At 40.3% G+C, this 23,004-nt stretch overlaps 1 protein-coding gene across 5 annotated transcripts in view; it reads right to left on the minus strand.

Annotated features, from left to right (window-relative positions):
- Window positions 1-23,004, minus strand: part of ANKRD55 (ankyrin repeat domain 55) — a 180,835-nt gene that overhangs the window by 63,679 nt on the left and 94,152 nt on the right. For all 5 annotated transcript variants that reach the window (XM_086361784.1, XM_086361785.1, XM_086361782.1 and 2 more), the window contains exons 3-5: window positions 19,179-19,301; window positions 6,971-7,101; window positions 3,817-3,926 (exon numbers count right to left, since the gene is read on the minus strand). In XM_086361784.1, the coding sequence (XP_086217910.1) occupies window positions 3,817-3,926; window positions 6,971-7,101; window positions 19,179-19,301 (364 nt within the window). The remainder of the gene's footprint in view (window positions 1-3,816; window positions 3,927-6,970; window positions 7,102-19,178; window positions 19,302-23,004) is intronic.

Here is a 23,004-nt window from a genome sequence, read left to right on the forward strand (position 1 = left end):
GAGAAGGGGAAACCACAGCTCTGTGTTCTCCCAATTACAGTGATGTAATGTAAGTCCTAGAGAGTCTAGAGTCATAATAAGAACTAGTCTGACAAATCCACAAAAGAGGAAGTATGCTTAGATTGTTTTTGAATATATTATTGCAGTGATTTCAGATGATAAGCCTACTCTATTGACCAAATTGAGGATTTTGATGCAAAGGCTTAGTTCACGCATCAGGTGCAATAGTTTAATGGCACAGCCAGCTTCACACCAAAATTCTTGTCCCCCTTTCTTGGATTGGAGTCATTGCCAGGATGTGGATTCTTTCTTGGTCAGGGACTATGTTCCCTAGTGCTCCTTCTGGCCGAATGACTCATCCTTATTAATGGAATGTGAGCAGAAGTGAACTGTGTCATTTACAGGCTGAGATTTTAAAGAAATAAGTGAGGCTTGTCTACTCTCCTCTTACCCTGTCTGCAGGCTGAACAAAAGGATTCTGTGATCCTAGGAAATAATGAAGCCACAAGCTGGCATCTCTGAATCATCTGTGGAGGGGAGCCACCTCCCCTGCTCCTAGTCCAGGAAACCTACATTGGAATAAACTTATATTATGTTAAAATGCTTTCACTTTTTACTTTCATGCATTGGAGAAGGAAATGGCAACCCACTCCAGTGTTCTTGCCTGGAGAATCCCAGGGATGGGGGAGCCTGGTTGGCTTCCGTCTATGGGGTCGTACAGAGTCGGACACGACTGAGCGACTTAGCAGCAGCAGCAGCAAGGCTTCTATGGTGGCTCAGATGGTAAAGAATCTGCCTATAATGTAGGAGACCCAGGTTCAATCCCTGGGTCAGGAAGATCCCCCGGAGTAGGAAATGGCAACCCACTCCAGTATGCTTGCCTGGAGAATTCCATGGACAGAGGAGCCTGGTGGGCTACAGTCCATGGGGTTGCAAAGAATTGGACCCCATCTAGGATGGGGAACACATGTATACCTGTGGCGGATTCATTTTGATATTTGGCAAAACTAATACAATTATATAAAGTTTAAAAAAAAAAAAAAGAATTGGACACAACTGAGCCACCAACACTTTCACTTTCCCTTTCCCTGGTGGTCTAGCGGTTAAGAATCCACCTGCCAAAGCAGGGGACATGGGTTCGATCTCTGGTCCAGGAACATTCCACATATCACAGAGCAACTAAGCCCATGAGCCACAACTACTGAGCCTATACCTTAGAGCTTATCCTCCGAAACAAGAGGAACCACTATGATAACAAGCCCTGAACCGCAACTAGAGTGTAGTCCCTGCTCACCTCAACTAGAGAAAGTTAATGTGCAACAATAGAGACCCAGCACAGCCAAAAAAAAAAAAAAATATATATATATATATATATATATATATATATATATATATATATACTGAAGACTTGGGTTTTATTTTTTACAACAGCTATGATTACCATAACTAAAGCAGGTGTTCATTTTCCAAAATTAGTTATGTAGATTTTGAAATGACTGCTCTGAGTGAGATAGGTAAAAGGCACCTAAGTGGAGTAAAGCAATGCAGAGTAGTCTTTAAAATGATGGCTCAGATGGTAAAGAATCTGCTTGCAATGCAGGAGACCCGGGGTTCAATCCCTGCTTGGGAAATATCCCCTGGAGAAGGGAATGGCTACACAATCCAGTATTCTTGCCTGAAAAATCCCATTGACAGAGGAGCCTGGCAGTCTACAGTCCACGGGGTTGCAGATGTGATTAACACACACACTCTTGGGAAAACAGTTTTTTTGTGACTAAATATTTTTGTGGGTTGTCTGGTAAAGTCATTCTTTTTTCATCAAAAGGTAGTCATCTTTTTCTGATGTCCACAGATTGTTAGCTCTGGCCTTGCTGTTTCTTCTCTAAACTTCCTTGTTTTGTTGGGCTTTGAGTAAATCTTAGTTTTTTATTATTGCTGGATATGATCCAATGATAATAAGAGGCAAGACTTGGTTGGGAATAGTCCTGGAATTTCCCAAGTCCTCTTACTTTAGTGTAAACCAGACTGAAATGAAGAAACCCTGTCACCTCTCAACCTGGAAGGGGCCTTGGTCTCCTCAACCCCCACAGGCTTCAATTTACTTCTGGACACAGGGTGTGGAGGAGACAGCAGAAGGCAGCCCCTGCGATGCTGGCCTACTGCCTAGCTCTGGGATATGAAATTCCTGTCAGAGATCTGCTCTGTCAGCAAAGGTTCAGGAACTGCCTGGAGTGTTGCTGATTCCATACTGGGAAACTTTGTTATCAAGCTGCTAGGAGGGGCTTTTGAAAGATTGGGGATCCAGGCCACTCAGTACAGAGGACTGTCCGGCAAAGCTTTTTCCTTTGTTGCACAATCATCTTACAAGAAAGTAACTATGTGAGGACTTTCCTTTGCATGGCCTCCAGGATCACACACTCCTGGTTTTCCTGCTAACCCACTGGTTCCCCCCTGCCCTCTCAGTCTCCTTTGCTGGATCTTTGCCTCCTTCCAGCTGTTAACTTAAAAAAATGCACAACATGAGACTTGTGAATTAAGTTTTATTTGGGGGCCAAATGAGGACTGCAGCTGGGGAGAACTCAGGTAGCTCTGAGAAACTACTCCAGAAAAGAAGCAGGGAAGGTCAGCGTATATACAAGATTTTGGGGAGGGGGGAATATATGCAGTCCAGTGCTCATTTTTCCAGAAGGTTTATTCCAGTCTCATGAAGCTTTTGCTAGTCACAAGGAGCAGTCATCGCCATGGAGGATTTTAGTGCTTTTCTAGATATGAGAAGATATAAGAACTGGGCTCATAACATTGGCTCCTGAAAATATCTAACCATCTGAAGACCTGTTCTGTCAGTTTTCCCCTGAGCACAACATGTCTCATTTCTGCTCTGGACTCCTGAACTCCTTTCCTGGTTGTGGGGAGGTAAGGGGTGGGTGGGAGAGGGGTGGGGTTGGGATTTGAAAATCAGCAGCTATAGCAGCACATGATTTAATCTTTATAGAGGTAGATGTGTGCTCAGTTACTCAGTCATGTCCAACTCTTTGTGACCCCATGGATTGTAGCCCACCAGGCTCCTCTGTCCATGGAATTTTCTAGGCAAGAATACTGAAGCGAGTTGCCATTTCCTACTCCAGGGGATATTCCTGACCTAGGGATAAAACCCTCATCTTTTGCATCTCCTACATTGGCAGGTGGATTCTTTATCACTAGTGCCAGTTGGGAAATACCCAGAGATAGATGGCAAGTGCCAGTGACAAGTGCCAATTTGTAGCTGACACCGCCCTTAAATGTTGGCATGACTCTGAGTTCAGGCAGTAATGTTCTCTTACCTTGTTTGATTTCCATCATAGCCCTCATCACTACTTGAAATTATACTATTTATTTGTTTGCTAGTGTGTCACTTAACTCCTTCACCCAAAAGTAAGATCTGTGAAGTCAGAGCCACTGTCTTGCTCAAGTGGGAATCTAGGGCCTAGAGCAATGCTTGGTCCATAATAATCACTCTAAGCATGCAATAAATATTGAATTAATCATTGGCTGACTGAGTGAATGAATATACAAATTCAGATGGTGACACATAGCATTTCTTATTAAATCAGAGACTAGGAGAAAAGGGTTTTATCAAAGTCAAATTGAGAGTGATATTAGAGTTGAGATTATTCCAGGCTATTTTGATTCACTGAGATGTGGTCCTGTGTGCTGCAAATGCCAAAGAAATGGATAGATTTTGTTTTTATTTGCTACAAGGGTTGGATTAGGTGAGCCTCTAATCCAACTTGGATGCATCCCAGTTTGAACGTCGTGTGAACCTGGCTACAGACGTACCTCACGTCAGGCTCAGCGGTGGCAGCGTGCAGTGGCAGACGGCCATTTTTATCTGGGATATTGTGCTTGGCACCATTTCTGAGTAGACTCACACAGCCTTCCAGCCATCCCTGGAAGAGCAAAAGCAATGTTATATAACACAATCCGGCATGACATAGTAACAGAGTCCAACAAACTTTCTCCAGTTTTCTTTCCCTCTCTTCTTTTGGTTTGGCTAAAAACATATTCTATTTGACCTGAAGTGGTTGGTTAAGGCCCATACCTCCCATTCAGACAGCAGAGGACTGAAGGTCTTGAGGTGTGGATTCTTGAGTTTTCTGGAGGACGTCTGGGGCAGATGGACCCTAGAGTCTTCTGCCTCTGTCTCCCCAATTCTAGGGCCACTCGCTGAGATTCATTCCCCTTTTATACTCAGTTTCCAGAGGCAAAGGTGGCAAGTGATGAGGATGATTAGTCAACTCTAGACCCTTTTGGGCTTAACTTCAAATCATGCTAATTCCAAAACTGGATGCCATTGTCCGATTTCAAAACTGGGCTCCTATGTCATTATTTAATTTAATGTATTTATTTTTGGCTTCCCTGGGTCTCTGTTGCTGCACAAGGGCTTCTCTAGTTGCAGCGAGTGGGGCTACTCTCTAGCTACAGTGTGCAGGCTTCTCAGTGAGGTGGCTTCTCTTGCTGTGGAGCATGGGGTCCAGAGTGGGAGGGCTTCAGCAGTGGTGGAGCTTGGACTCAGCAGTTGTGGTGCATGGGCTTAGTTGCCCATCAGCACGTGGAATCTTCCCATACCAGGGATTGAATCTGTGTCCCCTGATTTGGCAGGAGGATTCTTAACCACTGGACCACTACAGAAGTCCCTAAGTCTTTATGTCCCAGACTTCACTCTATGCCTCAGTTCACCTATATCTGAAATATGGCCCTTCATCCTCTTTTCCAAGTTCTCTTTCTAGAAACCCCAAAGATAATATCTTTGTTACTCTAGTCAGTCTCTTTTCTGATCCCTAGAATTCTAAACTGAGCTCTACTCCAATGGCTCGGGCCCTGTCAGCCACTGACTGCCCTTTCTGCTCTCGAATATGGATCTATTACCAGCACCCTCTTATGTGTTCCCAATGTTGTTTTATCCACCTCTGAATTCCCCAAGACCTCTCCTGTGAACTCTCTGTTGCCTACAAATTCACCGGATTGAGACCTGATATTGCCACATCTTGATGCTTGACTCCTCCTTGGTTAGCACTTAAAATTGGGTCATTTCTCCACTCTCCCTCTGATTTCAAAGGGAAAATATAACTGCAGGCTAGTCCTTCCTTTCTGTTCATTAATACTTTAAGTAACTGTCCCAACCCTGCTGATAACTGAGCTTGGCTCACATGCCAAGGAGACTACCTCCAACATTCATCCAGAATCACTTGGGTTTCTCACCTAATAATGAATAAGCTTATAAGTAAATTCAGTTATGATTATGAATAATAATATAATAAAACTCTATTTCTTTCCCTGCTTTATTCCATTCTTGTATAGTTAAGCCTCAAGATTACCCAGTAACAAGAGAAAGATTACTGAATATTTTCCCTTGCAATACTGGTAGTAATAAAAATGTTACTAAATGCATGGAAAACAAAGAAAGCTAATGATAAGACCTTTCAGTTCTGAAAAGTCTAGAAAAAAAACTTTCAACAAAACACAGTAAAATTCATAGGTTCTAAGATTGAATATGGCTTTGTAGACCTGACCAATAATATCTGAGTGTTAAATAGAGGCAAATAGTTTTCAGTCTTGAGTCATAGTTTACTAAGATATTAAATCTGGTTTTAATTCCTAATGCCTAAATCATCAAGTTCTCTGATTAAAAGGAAAAACATGAGCAGGAGACCAAAAGAAAAGCATACTGGACAAATTTCAGGGTTGCCAAATTTTAGAGTTGCCAAAGTTTTATAGCTTTTGAAAAACAAATCTTCTGATGGAGGAGGATTTTAAGCATTTTTATCATTTTGCAACAGTCCGTGGAACTATGTATGTGGTTTTCTTTTTTTCTTCCTCAGAAAAGAAATCAGAGAACTATTGACTACATCTGAATCTCACGGTCATTATTTAGAACCAAAAAACTGGGTTTTGTACTACTATGTGCTGGGTGACTGCATGTGGTTCTCCTTCAGTTGTGACCAACTTAGGGTATTATTTTTACTACATTTTACAAATGAGGAAAGAGGTGTAAAGAGGTGAAGAAATTTGCCTAGGACTACACCTCTATGGTAAGTTTATTTGTATATTGAGTTTGACTCTGTGACTGAGACAATTTCTGAATGTTCCCTTTGTCAAATTTCTCTTTAATACTTTAATTCAAACATTGCCAGAGAGAGTGGCGGGCTTCACAGTGTAATCGCTAAGACGCTGTCTATTCTCACCTCCAGGGAAACTCAGAAGAGCCAGTGAGGGGCCCTGCCTTGGGCTTCCAACAGAGGTGGTGTCAACAGTAGAGGATAATGCCGTGCTGTCATGCAGGCATACTATCCTATGCAACCCTGTAGAATGCGTTCCCAGAAAGAGTAGTATGCAACGGTGGCAACTCGCTAAGCTCACTGCTCACCTCACCGTGATCTAGAGAACTTCTTCCCTGTCTCTTAAGTGGCTATCTAGCCCAAGAAATGTGAAATTTTGAATTTTAGAAGATGTGTGCCTTGATTTCAGTGTATTCTGTTTGCTTGTTGTCGTTGTTTAGTTGCTTAGTCACGTCTGACTCTTTTGCAACCCCATGGACTATAGCCTGTCACCTGTCAGGCTCCTCTGTCCATGGGATTCTCTAGGCAAGAATACTGGAGTGGGTTGCCATTTGCTTCTCCAGGGGATCTTCCCTACCCATGGATCGATCCTGCATCTCCTGCATTGACAGGCGGATTTTTTTTTTTTTTTTTACCACTGAGCCACCAGGGAAGCTCCTAGAGGCTTATTAGGAAGATCCAAAATGACTTAAATCCATGTTACCAATTCTAAGTGATTATATAAATGCTGGAGATGATTAAGGCAAAATTTCTTAACTTCTATTTCTATTGACCAGCTGCACAAATTGAAGATCACTCTTCTGCAAGTGGGGGCCCCGTAACAACACATCTAGTCCACCCCACTCCTTCACACCCGCCACAGATACAGTTGGTACCAGATAGGTTGCCAGGCAGAGACTCGTGCGGCCGTAAGCGTCCTGTGTGTTAATATTGGCTCCCATCTTCAACAGCAGCTTCACTGTGTCCACTTGACGTCCAGAAACCGCATGCATTAAGGGTGTACATCCTGGAATGAGACATTTCAACAGCTTTTAAAAATGTTTGGCTTGTGAAATTTATGAGTCAACTTTATTTGCCTGTTCATTTATTATGCTCTTTGCAGATGAACTACCCTCAACACAAATTCAGCTGTTGAGTTGAAGAGAGATGATGATTCTTGCTGCATTTATATTGGGTTGGCCAAAAGTTTTTTTTTTTTTTTCTATAAGCTGTCTCTAGTAGTGCTTACTTGTTTCTAACTTCATTCTAAACAAATTGTTTGGTTGTACTGTGATAGCTGTCACATCAGCGTGCATTTAAAAAAATTATCAAAATTGGTGAATTTTTGTAGCTATTTTAATATTGAAGATGGAAGAAAAAAACATTTTCAGCATATTATGCTTTATTATTTCAACAAAGATAAAAGCGCAACTGAAACTCAAAAAAAGATTTGTGCAGTGTATGGGAAAGGTGCTGTGACTGATCAAACATGTCAAAAGTATTTTGTGAAGTTTCATGCTGGAGATTTCTTGCTGTATGATGTTCCACAGTTGGGTAGACCAGTTGAAGCTGATAACGATCAAACCAAGACATTAACTGAGAACTATCAACATTATACCACACAGAAGGTAGCTGATATATCAAAATATCCAAATCAAGTATGGAAAATCATTTGCACCTGCTTGGTTATGTTAATCACTATGATGTTTGGATTCCACATAAGTTAAGCAAAAAAAACACTTTTGACCATATTTCTGCATGTGATTCTCTACTTAAACATAACAAAAACATTTTGTTTTTGAAGCAAATTGTGATGGGTAATGACAAGTGGATTCTGTACAATAATGTGGGAACATAAAAGATTATGGGACAAGTGAAATGAACCACCACCAACCACACCACAGGCCAGTCTTCATCCAAAGAAGGTGACATGTATACGGTGGGATAGGAAGGACGTCCTCTATTATGAGCTCCTGGAAAAACCAAACAATTAATTCCAACTAATGCTCCCAGGGCTTCCCTGGTGGCTCAGATGGTAAAGTGTCTGCCTGCAATATGGGAGATCTGGGTTTGATCCCTGGGTCGGCAAGATCTCCTGGAGAAGGAAATGGCAACCCACTCCAGTACTCTTGCCTGGAAAATTCCATGGACTGAGGAGCCTGGTAGGCTACATTCCATGGGGTTGCAAAGAGTTGGACATGACTGAATGACTTGACTTTCACTTTCTATTGCTCTCAGATAGACCGACTGAAAACAGCACTTGATGAAAAGTGTCTGGAATTAGTCAGCAGAAAATACATAAGAGAGTTTTTATTTAAAAACTGAAGGAACTTTTTAGCCAGCCTAATATAAATTATGTATTTTTAGACCCTATTAAATCTTTTGTAATCTTGCTGTAATTGCTTGATTAAAACATTTTGTGCAGATGATAAAGTTTGTTTATTACTACCTTGGGAATCAGCATAATTTGGGACATAACAGGCAGGGTTAAACCTGAGTTGGTTTGAACAATGCAGAATCTGGAAGTATCTTTAGAAAGCAATGCCAACTAGGCAGACAGGTACAGCACACACTTATTGGAGGTGATTAGTGATACAAAATCACTGCAGATGGTGACTGAAGTCACGAAATTAAAAGATGCTCGCTCCTTGGAAGAAAAGTTATGATGAACCTAGGCAGCATATTAAAAAGCAGAGACATTACTTCTCCAACAAAGGTCCGTCTAGTCAAAGACAAGGTTTTTCCAGTGGTCATGTATGGATGAGAGAGTTGGACTATAAAGAAAGCTGAGCACCGAAGAATTGATGCCTTTGAACTGTGGTGTTGGAGAAGACTCTTGAGCATCCCTTGGACTGAAAGGAGATCCAACCAGTCCATTCTAAAGGAGATCAGTCCTGGGTGTTCATTGGAAGGACTGATACTGAAGCTGAAACTCCAAAGCTTTGGCCACCTGATGCAAAGAACTGACTTATTTGAAAATACTCTGATGCTGGGAAAGATTGAGGGCAGGAGGAGAAGGGGACGACAGAAGATGAGATGGTTGGATGGCATCACCGACTCAATGGACATGAGTCTGAGTAAGCTCCAGGAGTTGGTGATGGACAGGGAAGCCTGGCGTGCTGCAGTCCATGGGGTCGCAAAGAGTCAGACACAACTGAGCGACTGAACTGAATACTCCCCTACTTCATTCTTCTTTTTCAAAATTGTTTTAACTCTCTTAGTTTCTTTGCTTTCTATATAAATTTTAGATAATTTTGTCTATATCCACAAAAGATGTCTTACTTGAGTTTGATAGAAATTGCATTAAACTTGTATATGAATTTGGGGAGCATTTCATGTTTACTATATTGAATCTTCTAATCCATGAACATGATCTCTCCATTTATTTTAGATCTTTAATTTCTTTCATAAGCATTTTATAGTTTAGAGTACGTAAGTCTTGAATGTATTTTGTTTTTTTTTTTTTCTTCTTTTTTTTTCTTTTATTTTTTTAATTTTTTTAATTTTTTTTGTTTCCCCATCCTGAACCCTCCTCCCTCCTCCCTCCCCATACCATCCCTCTGGGTCGTCCCAGTGCACTAGCCCCAAGCATCCAGTATCGTGCATTGAACCTGGACTGGCATCTCGTTTCATACATGATATTTTACATGTTTCAATGCCATTCTCCCAAATCTTCCCACCCTCTCCCTCTCCCACAAAGTCCATAAGACTGTTCTATACGTCAGTGTCTCTTTTGCTGTCTCGTATACAGGGTTATCGTTACCATCTTTCTAAATTCCATATATATGCGTTAGTATACTGTATTGGTGTTTGTCCTTCTGGCTTACTTCACTCTGTATAATAGGCTCCAGTTTCATCCACCTCATTAGAACTGATTCAAATGTATTCTTTTTAATGGCTGAGTAATACTCCATTGTGTATATGTACCACAGCTTTCTTATCCATTCATCTGCTGATGGACATCTAGGTTGCTTCCATGTCCTGGCTATTATAAACAGTGCTGCGATGAACATTGGGGTGCATGTGTCTCTTTCCCTTCTGGTTTCCTCAGTGTGTATGCCCAGCAGTGGGATTGCTGGATCATAAGGCAGTTCTATTTCCAGTTTTTTAAGGAATCTCCACACTGTTCTCCATAGTGGCTGTACTAGTTTGCATTCCCACCAACAGTGTAAGAGGGTTCCCTTTTCTCCACACCCTCTCCAGCATTTATTATTTGTAGACTTTTGGATCACAGCCATTCTGACTGGTGTGAAATGGTACCTCATAGTGGTTTTGATTTGCATTTCTCTGATAATGAGTGATGTTGAGCATCTTTTCATGTGTTTGTTAGCCATCTGTATGTCTTCTTTGGAGAAATGTCTATTTAGTTCTTTGGCCCATTTTTTGATTGGGTCATTTATTTTTCTGGAGTTGAGCTGTAGGAGTTGCTTGTATATTTTTGAGATTAGTTGTTTGTCAGTTGCTTCATTTGCTATTATTTTCTCCCATTCTGAAGGCTGTCTTTTCACCTTGCTAATAGTTTCCTTTGATGTGCAGAAGCTTTTAAGGTTAATTAGGTCCCATTTGTTTATTTTTGCTGTTATTTCCAATATTCTGGGAGGTGGGTCATAGAGGATCCTGCTGTGATGTATGTCAGAGAGTGTTTTGCCTATGTTCTCCTCTAGGAGTTTTATAGTTTCTGGTCTTACGTTGAGATCTTTAATCCATTTTGAGTTTATTTTTGTATATGGTGTTAGAAAGTGTTCTAGTTTCATTCTTTTACAAGTGGTTGACCAGATTTCCCAGCACCACTTGTTAAAGAGATTGTCTTTAATCCATTGTATATTCTTGCCTCCTTTGTCAAAGATAAGGTGTCCATATGTGCATGGATTTATCTCTGGGCTTTCTATTTTGTTCCATTGATCTATATTTCTGTCTTTGTGCCAGTACCATACTGTCTTGATAACTGTGGCTTTGTAGTAGAGCCTGAAGTCAGGTAGGTTGATTCCTCCAGTTCCATTTTTCTTTCTCAAGATCGCTTTGGCTATTCGAGGTTTTTTGTATTTCCATACAAATTGTGAAATTATTTGTTCTAGCTCTGTGAAGAATACTGTTGGTAGTTTGATAGGGATTGCATTGAATCTATAAATTGCTTTGGGTAGTATACTCATTTTCACTATATTGATTCTTCCAATCCATGAACATGGTATATTTCTCCATCTATTAGTGTCCTCTTTGATTTCTTTCACCAGTGTTTTATAGTTTTCTATATATAGGTCTTTAGTTTCTTTAGGTAGATATATTCCTAAGTATTTTATTCTTTTCGTTGCAATGGTGAATGGAATTGTTTCCTTAATTTCTCTTTCTGTTTTCTCATTATTAGTGTATAGGAATGCAAGGGATTTCTGTGTGTTGATTTTATATCCTGCAACTTTACTATAATCATTGATTAGTTCTAGTAATTTTCTGGTGGAGTCTTTAGGGTTTTCTATGTAGAGGATCGTGTCATCTGCAAATAGTGAGAGTTTTACTTCTTCTTTTCCAATTTGGATTCCTTTTATTTCTTTTTCTGCTCTGATTGCTGTGGCCAAAACTTCCAAAACTATGTTGAATAGTAATGGTGAAAGTGGGCACCCTTGTCTTGTTCCTGACTTTAGAGGAAATGCTTTCAATTTTTCACCATTGAGGATAATGTTCGCTGTGGGTTTGTCATATATAGCTTTTATTATGTTGAGGTATGTTCCTTCTATTCCTGCTTTCTGGAGAGTTTTTATCATAAATGGATGTTGAATTTTGTCAAAGGCTTTCTCTGCATCTATTGAGATAATCATATGGTTTTTATTTTTCAATTTGTTAATGTGGTGTATTACATTGATTGATTTGCGGATATTGAAGAATCCTTGCATCCCTGGGATAAAGCCCACTTGGTCATGGTGTATGATCTTTTTAATGTGTTGTTGGATTCTGATTGCTAGAATTTTGTTTAGGATTTTTGCATCTATGTTCATCAGTGATATTGGCCTGTAGTTTTCTTTTTTTGTGGGATCTTTGTCAGGTTTTGGTATTAGGGTGATGGTGGCCTCATAGAATGAGTTTGGAAGTTTACCTTCCTCTGCAATTTTCTGGAAGAGTTTGAGCAGGATAGGTGTTAGCTCTTCTCTAAATTTTTGGTAGAATTCAGCTGTGAAGCCGTCTGGACCTGGGCTTTTGTTTGCTGGAAGATTTTTGATTACAGTTTCTATTTCTGTGCTTGTGATGGGTCTGTTAAGGTTTTCTATTTCTTCCTGGTCGAGTTTTGGAAAGTTGTACTTTTCTAAGAATTTGTCCATTTCTTCCTCGTTGTCCATTTTATTGGCATATAATTGTTGATAATTGTCTCTTATGATCCTTTGTATTTCTGTGTTGTCTGTTGTGATCTCTCCATTTTCGTTTCTAATTTTATTGATTTGATTTTTCTCCCTTTGTTTCTTGATGAGTCTGGCTAATGGTTTGTCAATTTTATTTATCCTTTCAAAGAACCAGTTTTTGGCTTTGTTGATTTTTGCTATGGTCTCTTTTGTTTCTTTTGCATTTATTTCTGCTGTAATTTTTAAGATTTCTTTCCTTCTACTAACCCTGAGGTTCTTCATTTCTTCCTTTTCTAGTTGCTTTAGGTGTAGAGTTAGGTTATTTATTTGACTTTTTTCTTGTTTCTTGAGGTGTGCCTGTATTGCTATGAACTTTCCCCTTAGGACTGCTTTTACTGTGTCCCACAGGTTTTGGGTTGTTGTGTTTTCATTTTCATTCATTTCTATGCAAATTTTGATTTCTTTTTTGATTTCTTCTGTGATTTGTTGGTTATTCAGCAGCGTGTTGTTCAGCCTCCATATGTTGGAATTTTTAATAGTTTTTCTCCTGTAATTGAGATCTAATCTTACTGCATTATGGTCAGAAAAGATGCTTGGAATGATTTCTATTTTTTTGAATTTACCAAGGCTAGCTTTATGGCCCAGGATGTGGTCTATCCTGGAGAAGGTTCCATGTGCGCTTGAGAAAAAGGTGAAATTCATTGTTTTGGGATGAAATGTCCTATAGATATCAATTAGGTCTAACTGGTCTATTGTATCATTTAAAGTTTGTGTTTCCTTGTTAATTTTCTGTTTAGTTGATCTATCCATAGGTGTGAGTGGGGTATTAAAGTCTCCCACTATTATTGTGTTATTGTTAATTTCTCCTTTCATACTTGTTAGCATTTGTCTTACATACTGTGGTGCTCCTGTGTTGGGTGCATATATATTTATAATTGTTATATCTTCTTCTTGGATTGATCCTTTGATCATTATGTAGTGACCTTCTTTGTCTCTTTTCACAGCCTTTGTTTTAAAGTCTATTTTATCTGATATGAGTATTGCTACTCCTGCTTTCTTTTGGTCCCTATTTGCATGGAATATCTTTTTCCAGCCCTTCACTTTCAGTCTGTATGTGTCCCCTGTTTTGAGGTGGGTCTCCTGTAGACAACATATGTAGGGGTCTTGTTTTTGTATCCATTCAGCCAGTCTTTGTCTTTTGGTTGGGGCATTCAACCCATTTACGTTTAAGGTAATTACTGATAAGTATGATCCCGTTGCCATTTACTTTATTGTTTTGGGTTCGAATTTATACACCATTTTTGTGTTTCCTGTCTAGAGAATATCCTTTAGTATTTGTTGGAGAGCTGGTTTGGTGGTGCAGAATTCTCTCAGCTTTTGCTTGTCTGAGAAGCTTTTGATTTCTCCTTCATACTTGAATGAAATCCTTGCTGGGTACAATAATCTGGGCTGTAGGTTATTTTCTTTCATCATTTTAAGTATGTCTTGCCATTCCCTCCTGGCTTGAAGAGTTTCTATTGAAAGATCAGCTGTTATCCTTATGGGAATTCCCTTGTGTGTTATTTGTTGTTTTTCCCTTGCTGCTTTTAATATTTGTTCTTTGTGTTTGATCTTTGTTAATTTGATTAATATGTGTCTTGGGGTGTTTCACCTTGGGTTTATCCTGTTTGGGATTCTCTGGGTTTCTTGGACTTGGGTGATTATTTCCTTCCCCAGTTTAGGGAAGTTTTCAACTATTATCTCCTCAAGTATTTTCTCATGGTCTTTCTTTTTGTCTTCTTCTTCTGGAACCCCTATGATTCGAATGTTGTAGCGTTTAATATTGTCCTGGAGGTCTCTGAGATTGTCCTCATTTCTTTTAATTCGTTTTTCTTTTATTTTCTCTGATTCATTTATTTCTACCATTCTGTCTTCTAATTCACTAATCCTATCTTCTGCCTCTGTTATTCTACTATTTGTTGCCTCCAGAGTGTTTTTAATTTCATTTATTGCATTATTCATTATATATTGACTCTTTTTTATTTCTTCTAGGTCCTTATTAAACCTTTCTTGCATCTTCTCAATCCTTGTCTCCACGCTATTTATCTGTGATTCCATTTTAATTTCAAGATTTTGGATCAATTTTACTATCATTATTTGGAATTCTTTATCAGGTAGATTCCCTATCTCTTCCTCTTTTGTTTGGTTTGGTGGGCATTTATCCTGTTCCTTTATCTGCTGGCTATTCCTCTGTCTCTTCATCTTGTTTAAATTGCTGAGTTTGGGGTGTCTGTATTTTGTTTTATTCACACCTAAAATATTTTTTATTGAGTGGTTTTACTTGGTATTGTGGTTTTAATGTTGATGTCCATGTGTTCATTTCTAGTATATATTCTAGTATATATTAATAGAAATAAATTTGGTTTTGTATATTGATTTTGTATCCTGGGACCTTGCTCAACTCATTAGTTTGAGTTTTTGATAGGTTTTTTAGTATTTTCTATGTAGACAATCAAGTTGTGCAAAGAAAGGAACAGTTTTCTTTTTCAATATGTATGCTTTTTTTTTTTTTTTTTTCTTTTCTTGCTTTTTTGCACTGGCTAGAACTCCCAGGGCTATGTTGAATATGAGAAAGAATGAACTTTTTTGCTTTGTTGCCCATCTCAGGGGTAAAGCATTCAGTCTTTCACCAGTAAGTAAAATGTTAGCTCTAGTGTTTTTTGTAGATACTATCTATCAAATTGAGGAAGATCCCCTCCACTCCTATCTTTCTGAGAGTTTTTAATAATGAATGTGTGCTAAATTTTGTCAAATGCTTTTTCTGCATCAATTGATATGATCACGTGGGTTTTCTTCTTAGCTGGTTAAAATGATACATTGCTTAATTTTTCAAGTTTTTTTTTTTTTTTTTTTTAAGGTCAGGAAGTAACAGTTAGAACTGGACATGGAACAACAGACTGGTTCCAAATAGGAAAAGGAGTACATCAAGGCTGTATATTGTCACCCTGCTTATTTAACTTGTATGCAGAGTACATCATGAGAAACGCTGGGCTGGAAGAAGCACAAGCTGGAATCAAGATTGCCGGGAGAAATATCAATAACCTCAGATATGCAGATGACACCACCCTTATGGCAGAAAGTGAAGAGGAACTCAAAAGCCTCTTGATGAAAGTGAAAGTGGAGAGTGAAAAAGTTGGCTTAAAGCTCAACATTCAGAAAACGAAGATCATGGCATCTGGTCCCATCACTTCATGGGAAATAGATGGGGAAACAGTGGAAACAATGTCAGACTTTATTTTTTTGGGCTCCAGAATCACTGCAGATGGTGATTGCAGCCATGAAATTAAGAGACGCTTACTCCTTGGAAGGAAAGTTATGACCAACTTAGACAGCATATTCAAAAGCAGAGACATTACTTTGCCAGCAAAGGTCCATCTAGTCAAGGCTATGGTTTTTCCTGTGGTCATGTATGGATGTGAGAGTTGGACTGTGAAGAAAGCTGAGTGCCGAAGAATTGATGCTTTTGAACTGTGGTGTTGGAGAAGACTCTTGAGAGTCCCTTGGACTGCAAGGAGATCCAACCAGTCCATTCTGAAGGAGATAAGCCCTGGGATTTCTTTGGAAGGAATGATGCTAAAGCTGAAACTCCAGTACTTTGGCCACCTTATGTGAAGAGTTGACTCATTGGAAAAGACTCTGATGCTGGGAGGGATAGAGGGCAGAAGGAGAGGGGATGACAGAGGATGAGATGGCTGGATGGCATCACTGACTCAATGGACTTGAGTCTGAGTGAACTCCGGGAGTTGGTGATGAACAGGGAGGCCTGGTGTGCTGTGATTCATGGGGTTGCAAAGAGTCGGACACGACTGAGCAACTGAACTGAACTGATTTTTGACTATGCTGGGTCTTCACTGCTGCATGGGCTTTTCTCCAGTTGTGGCAAGAGGGGGCTATTCTCTAGGTGGAGTGCACTGGCTTCTCATTGCAGTGGCTTCTCTTGCTGCTGCTCTAGAGCACAGGCTCAACAGTTGTGGTGCATGGGCTTAGTTGTTCCATAGGATGTGGGATCTTCTTGGACCAGGGATCGAACCCATGTCTCCTGCACTGGCAGGCAGATTCTTTACTACTGAGCCACCAGGAAAGCCTAAATTTTCAAGGGTTGAAATGGACTTACATTCCTAGAACAAGCCACATTTGGTCATGGTATATAATTCTTTTTTATATATTACTGGATTCTGTTTGCTGGTTTTTAAAATTTTTTATTTACTTTTTATTTTTTGGCTGTACCTCACTGCATGTAGAATCTTAGTTCCCCAATCAGGGATTGAACTTGTGCCCCCTGCATTGGAAGTGCAGAGTCTTAACCACTGGACCATTAGAAAAATCCCTATTTGCTGATATTTTGCTAAGGATGTCTGTCTATATCTGTATTCATGTGGAGTATTGGTCTATAGGTTTATTTTTTATATCATCTTTGTCATTTGTTGATATCAGAGTAATATTAGTTTCATAATCATAACTCAGAAAAGTTTCCTCCTCTTCTGAAAGAGACTGTGTAGAGTTGGTGTTAATTTTACTTAAAAGTTTCTCAAAGTCTCCAGTGAAATCATCTAGGCCTGATGATGTCTTTTTCTGGGAATTTTAAAATTATGAATTTAAGTTCCTTCATAGTTATAGAACTATTCAAATAATGTCCTATTGGGCGAACTGTGGTCATTTATCTTTTTTGAGGAATTGCTCCATTTCATCTAAATAGTCAAATTACATGTGTAGAGCTGTTTGCTATATTTTCTTATTATCCTTTAAATGTCTGCAGGGTTATTCGTTTTTTTTTTTTGGCAGGGTTATTCCTGATAGTAATAACTTGGATCTCTTTCATTTTCTTTTTTGTCCTTATTGGTAGAGGTTTATAAGCTTTATTGACCTCTTCAAAGAATTAGTTTCTTGGTTCATTGGTTTTCTCTATTTTCTCTCATTTCCAACTTCTAACCCCAAAGCAGATGTATAAGTAATTCTTCTTTAAAAAACAAATGAATGAAAAAACTACCATGGATAAATTAGGGAGCAACCATACACTTTACAAAACATTTTTTTGTCATGATAAGGGAATTCTAAGCTCCTCTTAGGACAAGTCAACTGGTTAAAAAGGATTAATTACTTCCCAGAAATACTAGGATAGAGAAACCAATGATAAATTCTTTGTTATAGTTCTATAGGTCCTTGAGGCTGCCACCTCTTCCTCTCCTCCTCCTTTTTGTTTTTCTTCTCTTCCTCTTTCTTCTTCTTAGTCTTCCTCTTCATCTTTTAACTCTTTTTTCTTTCAGTTGTTCAGATTGCCTCATTGCTATTGTTCTATTTTCAACTTCACTGATCCTTTCCTCTGCTTCCTCATTCTGCTGCTGAGCTTAGCCATTAACTTTTTAATTGTAATTATTGTATTTTTCAGTTTAAAAATTTTCCATTTGATTCTTCTTTATATCTGTTATTTCTTTGCTGAGCCTTTCTATTTTTTGTTTGTTTGTTTGTTTCAAGCATACTTGTAATTGCTTGTTAAAGCATTTTTCCATGGTTACTTGAAAATCTTTGCCAGATAATTCTAACATCTGTCATCTCAGTGTTGGCATCTATTGATTGTTTTTTTCCATTTAGTTTGAGGTCTTATTGATACTTGGTATGTCAAGTGATTTTCTTTGAAACTTGGACATTTGGAGTATTGCATTATGAGCTGCCTAAGTCTTGCTTAAATCCTCTATTTTAGCTGTTTTTTCCTGATACTGCTCCAGAGGGGAAATGAAGGGGGGACACCACCTCAGTAGTGCCAGGTAAGATTAGAGGTCTAAGTCCCTTACTTAGCCTTAATTGACATCTAAGGGAGAAGACTCTTCATTACTGGGTGGTGGTGAGAGTCCTAATTCTGAAGAAGGAATCCCCTGACACTGCCTCAGTGTTGGCAACGTGGGGACTTCATTACCAGGTGAAGGTGGAGGTGCAGGCTCCCAGCTTGGTCTTTGCTAGAATGAATGGGGTTGAGGTTGGTGGGAGTGTTTGGTGGAGTAGACTCATTATTGTCTAAAATTTTGTTTTCTGTCTTGCTATGTGATCCCTTTCTTGGTTCTTTGACTAGAGGGCAGGCTTTTGTTGGGGGCTTTTTTGCTCTCTGTCCATTGACATTTCTACATTGTCAGCTTCTTCAGTTCTAAGTCTTGGAAATTTGGGGCAAAAAGGAAGCCCAGGAAACTCACCACTGTGTCATTCCTTGGGTCTCAAGGTCCTAGCTAGTCTGTTATTTTCTCTCTACCTTCCAGAGTGTTCTTATGTTTATGCTATATACAATATTCAGGATTTTTAGTTGTATTTAGCAGAAAGAATTAAAAAAAAGTCCTACTTCTGCCCCGTCTTCCCAGAAGCAGAAATCCTAGCTCTCTGGCTTTAATAATCACACTTTCCCTAACATCCACTGCTACCAAAAATAGCCTCTTCTTTTCATATACTTCTTCTAATGTCATCTACTTGGCCTATCTACTTTTGTCACTCATACAAAGAAGCTGAAAACAAACTCAGACTGAACAGCTTTATGAGAAGAGGTGATATAAAAGAGTTTGAAGATTTGTGTTCATGATTCTCATTAAATGAAATACTGAGGGAACTGTACATGGTTACAGGCAGGATATTCCTTGACCCTTCAGTATCAAAGTAGCCTTTCAAATATCATTTTATTAACATTGCTCACCTCTGGAGGCCATTTCTGAAAGGACAGATCAGGATATTCTGTAGGATCCAAAATGAATAAATAGCTCACCTTCACTGTCACAGCATTCTAGGATGGAAGGGTCTTCCCGAATCACAGCAGTCAGAGCACTGACATCTCCATTAGACGCTGCCTGATAAACCATGGTCAGGTCAACTTCTTCAGATGAATCACCTTCATGAATCAAACAGAGACAAACTTAGTATGTGGAGAGAATTCACTGAAAGAGTAACAGCACCCAGGGGGTCACCCACACAAGTGATTCATGAAAATCTCTCTGGCGAATCTAGGCAGAAGGCTGAGTCATACTGATCACACACAACTTAACTACTTCTGAAGAATGGTGGGCCCCAGTGGGCTGCCTTGTAACGTCATCATATATGGGGAGGAGCTTGAGGGAATAGCTGTCCTCTGAGATTTAATGATTCTCTCCAAGCATTCAGACTACTTGAAACCAGTGAGAACAGATTGGAAAGTGGAGCCTTTATCTTGGGTCTGGGTTTCCCTTTTTGATCTGAAATATGTTACTTTCCTTTTCAGTGATTCAGTTTACCCACCTTTGAAGGAGATAATGTGCTCCTTATTCTCTGCCCTCTAGATGGGCTCTCTACCCTTTCTTCTTGCTCTGAATCCTGCGAGCTAACATTACTGAGCACATCACCCAGGCCTCCTGGCCCTCAGTGTCCAGGGGCGGCAATGGCAGGAGAAGAGGAGGAGAAAGAGATCGGGCATCTCCTCTTGCCTTCCCCTAGTACAGAGTTTGGCAGCAGCTGCTTCTCTTTCCGCAGGAGGGTCCTTTCCCCAGAACCAGACCTCACTGGGCTCCCAGTGGTAACAAACATTGTCTTTTCTATCCTGCCTCATCTCTGCATGCAGTCCCTTCACAAAAGCCCTTCATTTGAACCATCTGGGGTTTCATGACATGGTGAATCCAAAAGAAACAGAGCTACGTCACACAAACATAGGGAGCAAATGTACAGACACCAATGGGGAGGGGGGGTGGAGGATGAATGGGGAGATTGAGATTCACACGTATACACTATTGATGCTATGTATAAAATGGATAACTAATGAGATGAGAACCTACTGTAGAGCACAGGGAACTGTACTCAGTGCTCTGTGGTGACCTAAATGGGGAGGGAATCCACAAAAGAGGGGATATATGTATGCATATAGCTGATTCACTCTGCTGTATAGAAGAAACTTACACAATATTGTAAAGCAATTGTATTCTAATAAAAGTTTTTTAATTAACAGAAACAGAGCTATATGCATCTCCTTTGAATTTGATGTGTGCTCAGTTGCCCGGTTGTGTCCAATTCTTTGTGGTCCCATGGACTGTAGCCCGCCAGGCTCCTCTCTCCAGGGAGTTTTCCAGGCAAGAATACTGGAGTAGGTTGTCACTTTGTCCTCCAAAGGATCTTCCTGATTCAGGGACTGAACCTCATCTCTTGCATCCCCTGAGCTAGCAGGCAGATTCTTTACCTGTGAGCCCAGTGAAGTCTGGTTCTGGGGAAAGGACCCTCCTGCTGAAAGAGAAGCAGCTGCTGCTAGACTCTGTACTAGGGGAGGGCAAGAGGAAATGCCCCGTCTCTTTCTCCTCCTCTTCTTAGCCACTTGGATTATACCTTTTTGCATGTTTGAACCAACTAATAGTATTGCCAAAAGTGACAAGAGAACTGTGGGTCGTGACCCCAGGGAAGCAATGGAAGGGCTGAGAGAGAAGTTTTGTTTATGAGGACACCTCTTGTGAAGTGCTGTGCCGAGGCCCCCTACTTCATATCTCCCACACGTGGTCATGGTTCAGGGAAAATATACATGTATTAGAAAAGTTCTTAAAATTGTGTTTTTCTACTAATGTGGACGTTATGCTAGAGACACTTTATAGTTCTAATGGATCTTTAGCTGGCAGTGGTCCTAAACCTTTGGCTTGGTTTCCTTGTCCCAGTACTTCTGGGAAGTCACTAATGACTTTTTAACCAGGTGACCTGTTCCAGGAGAAGCTTGTCACTGAAAATGATTCACTTGCGACAACAAACTGCCTTGTGAAGTGAGTAGCTGCTCCCTAATTTAACCATGGCAGATTTGTTACTGTAGGAGCTGCTTTCAAAGCCAACTCACATTTGACTGAAGCCTAGGACTGAGTGGTGACGGATGTGAAAGGCAAGTGCCACTTCTGTGTAAGTGTAAGGACTCTGGATCTGCAACAGTGGGGTTCAATTCCTGGTTTGTACTAACCAGCTGTGTAAATTTGGGCCAGTTACACTCTCTGGGTCTTAGTTTCCTTGTTTTCAAGATGGAGATGATGATGATAATAACCATGTACCTCATAAGGTTGCTGTGAGGAATAAATGAGTTAATATTTAACCCTATATGCTTTTAGAACAGGGCATGCTGCTAAGTCACTTCAGTCGTGTCCAACTCTGTGTGACCCCATAGACGGCAGCCCACCAGGCTCCCCCATCCCTGGGATTCTCCAGGCAAGAACACTGGAGTGGGTTGCCATTTCCTCCTCCAATGCATGAAAGTGAAAAGTGAAAGTGAAGTCGTGACCCCATGGATTGCAGCCTACGAGGCTCCTCTGTCCATGGGATTTTCCGGGCAAGAGTACTGGAGTGGGTTGCCATTGCCTTCTCCAAGAACAGGGCATAGTGTGTTGTAAATGCTGTATATACTCGGCTACTACTACTGTTACTGCTTTTTCTTGAGAGTGTGAATGTTTCAAGAACATTTGGAATCTGGAGGATGTAAAGAAAAAGGTCTTTCTGATGATGGCTAGATGAAGGATGCATAGATTGCATAGAACATTCACTCTCTACTAGAAGCCCTCCCAGGAGCACAGACATTATGTGAGGATCGTTCATAATATCTTTGGACACAAGAAACAGGGCCAACACTTAAGCATAAAGATGGGCCTGGTGTCAGGTTGTACGACTTGATACCAAAGATGCTGGAGATGTCACTTCAAAAGGAAGGTCATGGTGGTGGCCTGAGATACATGGTGTTTATAACCTGTTTATATCACATGTATAAATGTGATACATAAATGTGTACTCATCACTGAGTGTAATAAAATCTGTAAGGCACATTCATCACACTGTTATGTACACACAGCTGAGAGAAACAAAGAATGCATTGCTTGATAGAATAGAATTCCAAATAATTTACCAGAAGGATTCTAACAACATTGTGTTTAATAGAGATAAACTAAAGGTAATATCTTTTAGTCCATAAAATATTCGGTTGAACTAACTGAATGGTAGTTGAACCTGTCTGGTGGCTCAGATGGTAAAGAATCTGCCTGCAATTTGGGAGACCCAGGTTCGATCCCTGGGTCGGGAAGATACCCTGGAGAAGGAAATGGCAACCCACTTCAGTATTTTTGCCTGGAAAATCCCAAGGACGGAGGAGCCTGGTGGGCTACAGTCCATGGGGTTGCAAAGAGTCTGACACTACTGAGTGACTAACACTTTCACTTTGAGCCTGTAGTGTTTTTTTTTGTTGTTGTTAATTTTTGGCTGCCCTGGGTCTTCACTGCCGTGCGAGGGCTTTCTCTAGCTGCAGAGAGCAGGGGCTACTCTCCAGTTGTAGTGCGCGGGCTTCTCATTGCAGTGGATTCTCTTGTACAGCACGGGCTCTAGCCATAAGGGTTTCAGTTAGCTGCTGCCTGGGGGCTCAGCATTTGCAGCTTGTGGGTTCTAGAGTGCAGGTTCGGTAGTTGTGGCACATGGGCCCAGTTGTCCCGAAGCATGTTCCCAGACAAGGGAACAAATCCGTCTTCCCTGTATTCCAAGGGGGATTCTTAACCAGCAGACTGCAAGGGAAGCCCGAACTTGTAGTTTTTGTTCCTCAACATACCCTGCTGGTGACCTTAACC

Source organism: Bos grunniens, chromosome 20, assembly GCF_055505025.1.
Source record: "Bos grunniens cultivar Pamir isolate PY7600 chromosome 20, Bosgru_T2T1.0, whole genome shotgun sequence".
NCBI lineage: Eukaryota > Metazoa > Chordata > Mammalia > Artiodactyla > Bovidae > Bos > Bos grunniens.